This window comes from Sorghum bicolor, chromosome 7, assembly GCF_000003195.3.
Source record: "Sorghum bicolor cultivar BTx623 chromosome 7, Sorghum_bicolor_NCBIv3, whole genome shotgun sequence".
Taxonomy (NCBI): domain Eukaryota; kingdom Viridiplantae; phylum Streptophyta; class Magnoliopsida; order Poales; family Poaceae; genus Sorghum; species Sorghum bicolor.
Genome location: NC_012876.2, coordinates 24044776 through 24051563, shown reverse-complemented (window position 1 = coordinate 24051563; position 6788 = coordinate 24044776). Strand labels below are relative to the sequence as shown.

The 6788-nt window shown below is 38.2% G+C and overlaps 1 protein-coding gene across 1 annotated transcript; it reads left to right on the top strand.

Moving 5' to 3' along the window:
- On the top strand, positions 2098-6204 carry LOC110437245. Its single transcript, XM_021465624.1, has 8 exons — positions 2098-2280; positions 3287-3379; positions 3448-3549; positions 4591-5016; positions 5106-5231; positions 5322-5404; positions 5496-5696; positions 5949-6204. Exons 1-7 carry the CDS (start codon positions 2098-2100, stop codon positions 5500-5502), a joined length of 1020 nt encoding a protein of 339 aa, XP_021321299.1. The 3' UTR covers positions 5503-5696; positions 5949-6204.

Genomic DNA, 6788 nt, shown 5'->3' with positions numbered 1-6788 from the left:
CTGCGGGTGTCGGAGCTCGCCACCGAGCTGGCCATCAAGGTTCTGTGGCTCGTCTCCGTGGTGGCGCCCTCGGAGAAGGTCTTAGAGGACATGGTGCTGACCGGCGCAGTGGCGAAGCTTCTGGGCTTGCTGCACGTCGAGAGCCCACCGACGACCAAGCAGAAGACGGTGCGGATGATGAGGATCAATGGCGTGTTCTGGCGGCAGTACCCGTGTTTCCTTACTGATCTCAGGGAGAGGAGTGCCGCCGCGGCCGCGGGGGCAGGAGAGGAGCTGTAAGTTGATTTTGGGTGTTGGGCTGGATTTGTAATTAATTTTGGGTCCCTATTTTTTGCAGACCAGCGAATTCAAAAATAGTTTATTGTTCCAATATAAAATCATGTACTATATCTAATTATAGTTACTAAAACTATTTAAAATCCTATTTACAATTTTCTACATTTTCGTGTGACACGCACATATCTATAAAAATATTTTTTGTGCAAATCATAAAAAAATCATTTTTAATGAAGGTGTAACAATAAAGTTCTAAAAATGTGGGGATCTTTCTGGGCCCATAGTTTTGGCCTTCAAAAAAATTTTAGGTTTCTTATATTTGATATCGTAGTTCTTGATTGAATCTAGCATGCTATCATGTCTATATATAATATAAATAAGGTCCAATTAGCCCTGTTTGAAAAATTTTGATTCTTTTTGCATTGTAGTACACTAGTACAGAGAGGCTCTACGCTGGCGGTGGAATTTAATTTTTACAGGCGGTTTCAATTAAAGAACACCTGTAAAAATAAGTTGGCGGGCCCAACTCAAAAACCGCCTATGAAAATCAATTTTCACAGGCGGTTTTCTGTAGAAATCATGCATTTCTAGAGGCGGTTCTCTTAAGAAACCGCCTGTAAAAATCATATTTCTACAGGTGGTTACTTAAGAAATCCGCGTGTAGAAATAATTTGAAATTGAATTTTTTGACTTTTTCCAATGATCTCGTTTGAAAAAACCATCAAAACGAAAGTTGTAGATCTCAAAAAGTTATGAAACTTTGTAGTTGATAATTTTTTTTATTTGAAATCATCTTGTCGTCGAAAACTACGTTTGAATTTCGTAAATTTGAAATTCAAATTTTGTAAATGACCTCGGATGGAGAAACTACCAATATAAAAGTTGTAGATATTGAAAAGTTATGCAACTTTGTAGTTGACAACTTTTCCATTGGAATCCGCCTGTACAAAGGGGTGTGTACTAGTAGTAGTAGCCAAAAAGTGTCCGGGTTTAGGCCCTGTTTAAATCGGAGATGAAAAATTTTTAGGTGTCACATCGGATGTGTTGGAAGAATGTCGGGAGGAGTTTTTAGAAACTAATAAAAAAACAAATTACATAGGTCGTCTGGAAACTGCAAGACAAATCTATTAAGCATAATTAATCTATAATTAGCATATATAGGTTACTGTAGCACTTAAGGCTAATCATAAACAAGGCTTAAAAGATTCGTCTCATGATTCTCAATCAAACTGTGTAATTAGTTTATTTTTTTATTTACATTTAATGTTCCATGAATGTGTTCAAAGATTCGATGGGATGGATAAAATTTTTTTTGTGGGGAACTAAACAGGGCCTTAAAAAACCATTGAAAAGCTTGTGCCGGCATGTATTTGAAAATTGAAATAGTTACGTATATGTGAGATTGAGTCTTACCTGATAGGTACGTGGAAGTTGGCACTCAAAAATTCATCACGTGTGCGAAATCTGGCGCTCCAAATTACCAAAACTCAGCGCGCAATTACCAAAACTACGAAATTTTACACTGCGCACGCCATCCTCCCGCGGAAAACAACCTTGACCGCTAATTACTCTCCCCTCTCTAATACACGGTTTATATTCCTAATCTAATTCGCATCACCTTACAGAGCCGCCGCCCCCCTACTACCTAGCGGTTGTTCGCATCACGATAGAACAGGAGCCGCGCCGCTGCCGCCTCCTCGGAGGCCGCCTCCACCGAGGCACAATGCAGAGGACTGCACGCGCGCAGTCGTCGTCTACTACCGGTAGGTCGCCGCCGCCTCCGCGGAGGCCGTGTACCAGGAGGTCGCCTCCGCTGAGGCCATGTACCAGGAGGTCGCCTTCGCCGTCGCCTCCGTGGAGGCCATCAACAAGGAGGTCGCCTTCGCCGTCGCCTTCGCCGTCGCCTCCGCGGAGGCCGTCTACGAGGAGGTCGCAGTCTCCTCCATCCAAGAAGTTGCAGTCTGCTCCCTCCGTGAGATCGGCATCTCCTCCGTCCAGCAGGAGGTTCTCCACTCGGTCCAGCCCTGAAGGTGTCATAGACACACCTCATGGTCGACAAGATGGACAGGAGAAGCAAAAAGATGACCAACGCAGGTACCTATCGATATGCAGTTTATGTGCTGTGTTGTAGAATTTCTCTTAATCAATTGGTTGGTCGAATAATTAGTTAATTGAACTCTGTTTTAAAAAATATTATCCGACTCATAAGAGGGTTCAAATTGCTTGTGTTGTTTAAAACTGAACATTTCAGGCTACAAAGAACTGAACCAAAGTAGTCATTTTGCAGTATTGTTTTGCCTTGGACATTGCTTTGCTTACATATTTTTGGTCTATAATTGTACTCGAATCAAACTCTCTTGTTAGATTAGTGTTATGTTATCGTTTCTACATATGGACAAAATAATAAAATAAACTAAAAATAATCCAACTTAGATTCACCCTATCAGATATTACTTGACTTATAATCTGCTATGTTGGGATAATGGATGTTTCTGGGGTCCTGCTTGTAGCATATCTGTTTTTTTTTTAATAAAAGAGAAGGTCTGGAGGTGTATGGGGCATTTCACATCTGCTGTTATGTTACGGTCATCACCATATTGAATGAAATTGGCACCATAAAGCTCTGTAGAAAATGATTATGCTTTTATTTGTGTTAGCAATGACAGTGGATCAGTACCCTTTGCTTAAACCATATTTTCTAGGCTTCAGAATAAGTGATACAACTAGGGTATGCTTGTTTCCTGGGAAGAGATAGGATAAGTGCACACATGATGTTATAACACTACTTTGAAAGAACAATTTACATATTGGGTTGAGGTACTGACCATAATGCATTCATTATGTTCATACTTTTTGTTCCCAAAATTGTTAGAAATTTGCCATATTGCAGTGGAGTGGCATTATTTGGTCTTGTATTTTGGGACCGACAAATTCTAGGTTCGACGCGTCTTACATAAGTGTTTATTGTCTGTATTTTTTAGTGCTACTAACATATCTGTGTTTATATTAGGAAATAAGCGCCAAAAACTCTAGCAATTCCCAGCATCGGCAGACAATACATCTTACAGGACCAAAACCTTATTCACAAGTTAGTTATGAGCAGGTAATGAAATGGAACCTAATCTTGTTCTTTTATTTAAACAGTAACAACGTTCAATTTTCACATGTTAGAGAAACCTAGAGACTGGTGAAGAGCCAGATGGTTTGACATTTTGGAGCAGTACACGCACCAAGGAGGGTCGATGGTCTTCTGATGCTGCTAAGGAAATATATGTAAGTGCTTCCAAACTTTTTATGTGGTCTCCTGATAGCATAAGGTAGCTACTGTAATATTCGTAGAATTTTCTATGCAACTCTTGTATATGGTCTTTTATGCACCCTTGTATCTAATAAAATTGAGAAAAGCATCAAATAATTTTATTTTATGATGGCCATCATGTTTTCTAGTTTCTATGAGTTATGTAAGTTGCCATGATATGGTTGGTATGGTCCAATTGTAAATTTGGAACGTTGTTAATTCTTCAAGTGAGATGTTGGTCCCATCTGGACAGATCTGAGGACTTAGAGAAGTTCACCTTACTAAGATGGTTTCCTGGGAAACTTGTGAATACTAAAGTCGAAGATAATTGTCATATCTAGCTGCTGTTCAAATTTGAGGTCATTTGGCCTAGTGGTTTCATAGTTATAGCTGTTTGATGTTAGTTCTCAGCTTTTGGGTGCTCTCTGTTTCTGCAGAGTAGTTTCTGTAATTTTGATATTTCGAAGGACTTAAGTTTTGAATCAGGCTCTTATGTCTGAACATTAAATCTTGGGAATTGTACAAGCTTTCCAAGATGTCCTCTTGCAAGTCATTTGGACTTATATATCTCCGGATATGATTTATTTTCTGTATAGCTGTTGCATGACCAGATTTCTGGGAACATGCTGGAAAGTAAGTTGCTTATGTTAGATGCTTTATGTAGTTATGTTCATTAAAGTGAGAAAGAATAGAACTGCACTACCCAGAAAGCTGAGTGTCCAATGATGTATGTTCTCATAACATGTTTTATTAATTTATCTCCAATGTCATACATATCTCTAAAATGCTAGCTTCATCTGTCCATTGCTTTTTACCTCTCAAGATGCTTTGCTAGTAATCAAATTTGCATGATTAACAAGGACATGTATTTGCGAGAAAGTAATCAGTACATGAATCTAACCTATACAGTTTGATTTCCAAAGTATCCATTTTACCTAATTATTTTCATACTTCAACTAGAACTGCTGTTGTTACTTTGCTAAAGTTGAAAAGACTAATTGTGTTCTTAAATTTAGGAAAGCGCCTTCTCTAAAATGACAGAGAGAATTGAGTTGGAAGCTTCTGTGATTTCGAAAGAACAAGAAAGGCGCATTCTTCATGAAACCTACAAGAAAACCACTGGATGCAAGAGCAAAAAAGGTCCTGGACATGGATACTTGGCAAAGTATCCGACCCGAAGCCAACTTATGAATGAACAAATTGAAGAGCAAACTCGTGCATCTGCATTAGCAGCAGCAGCCCAACAGAAGAATAGTGAGATGCAAGCTGAGGTAGATAGCTTAAAAGAACAGCTTACCGTTCAAGCCGCTGAGACAGTGAAAGACAAGGAACAAATTGAGCAGCTGCAACATCAACTGGAGAGTACAACTAGCAAGATTAGAGAAGAACTAAGGCAAGAGCTTTTTTCACTAATCAAACAACAAAATCAAGCACCGCCTTTGGTAATAATTCTACTTCTTAATTGTTTCCAACATCTTTGATTTTACTAAAGCTTGATTGCTAATGTTTCTCCTTATAACTCCAATGCAAGAATGTTGCACCAACCACAACAGTCCCTCGGCCTGTAGAAGCAGCCACTAATCCTTCAGAATTACCAACTAATGCTACTGGTATTGAAAATATGGTTAGTGGAAATGAAGGTGCAGATTTAGCACAGGTATTATTTCTTGACAAATGCAAACTGCAATGAAATGGACACCTACATTTAATCTGATAAAATGTGTGAATCTTTTTCTTAAATATGAAGGCTGGTAAAGAATCTACCCTGTCCACACTTGATGAACCTGCTGTTGTTCCCATCCCATCCAAGGAGCAGAACATGTGCAAAAGGTAATATGCTTCAAAATTTTAAGGTGCAGTTGAATAGATTCTTAGAATTGTTAAGTGCTAATTGCTCCTTCAAATTTTTTGGTTCTTACAGAATATAGCAGACAATGTATTGTTGAGCAAACAGAACAATATCCAACCTACTAGTCGCCTCACTCGCAGCCATGTCAACAAATCACTTTTCGCAGGTGAAAAAGATAAAGATAGTAATGAGACAGTGACATTTATTTCAGCACAAACACTTAGGAATACTGCTGCAAATAAAAAGCAAAACTTCAGAAAGAAATGAAGAAAGGTATGAGCAATGAGGTGTCATTTTAAGTTGTTATCCATTTATTAACATAAACTTTGTTCACTTATACATGTATGTTTGTTCACCTAACACGAGCAATAAAGAGTTCATGCCTTATATGTTTATGCTTTGGCTTTAGTATCCATTCTATTTGTTAAACCGAAAAATATTGTTGTCTATCATGTGTTGTCTTTGTTTGATTGCATCTATGTGATCAACTATGTATACTAATGTATGTCATTTTGCCTTTTTCAGGAAGATCAACCTTGAGTCTTGCCAAGCTGAAATGAATCAAATATTGTGCAACAAGAAAGATGTCATATTTATCTGTGCTAAGAGACATGTTTTTTGTTGTTTATGATTGCTTATTTGTAGCATAAGTTAGTGGTTTGTAATGCAGTTTAGCCTTGCAATTACCTATTTGGAAATAGGAAGGCATTAGACTTCCTTACATTGTACAAACTATTGAATGCTTATGATCCAAGTTATTAATATGATTGACTTTTTGTGCCATTGAATTTTGTAATTTTATGAATTTCTATGCGACGAATTTGATGCAATAATTGGTTGTCCTAAACTCATGTCGATGCAATAGTTCGTATTGCATCCAACCTCATGTCGATGCAATAGTTCGTATTGCATCCAACCTCATATCGATGCAACAGTTCGAATTGCATTGAACATAACGTCGATGCAATAGTTCATATTGCATTTAACCAAAATGGTGATGCAATAGAACTTCTTGCATCGCATCAAAATGGTGATGCAATAGATTATATAGCATCGAACCTAATATGGATGCAATATAGTCAATTGCATCGAACGATAGTCGTTGCAATAGTTGTATTGCATCAACAAGATATTGATGCAATAGTCTATTGCATCTCTCCATTTTGATGCAATAGACAACGGACGGACGATGCAATAGCTGCCTCTCGCATCAACCACAAGTAACCGATGCAATAGGCAATTGCATCAAGACTTATTGCATCGGCCAGCATCGAACGAGAAATTGATGCGACACCAAACTATTGCATCTATTTTAGACATATAACATCAAAAATTGGCTGGTGCAATAGGGTCAAAATTTAGTAG

What these genes read in the sequence shown, in the direction of transcription:
- LOC110437245 (XM_021465624.1), top strand. Translation starts at nt 2,098, where the DNA reads ATGTACCAGGAGGTCGCCTTCGCCGTCGCCTCCGTGGAGGCCATCAAC. An exon ending in CACAAGTTAGTTATGAGCAG is followed by an intron (nt 3,380 to 3,447) that starts GTAATGAAATGG and finishes TTCACATGTTAG; the next exon opens with AGAAACCTAGAGACTGGTGA. An exon ending in AAGGTGCAGATTTAGCACAG is followed by an intron (nt 5,232 to 5,321) that starts GTATTATTTCTT and finishes TTAAATATGAAG; the next exon opens with GCTGGTAAAGAATCTACCCT.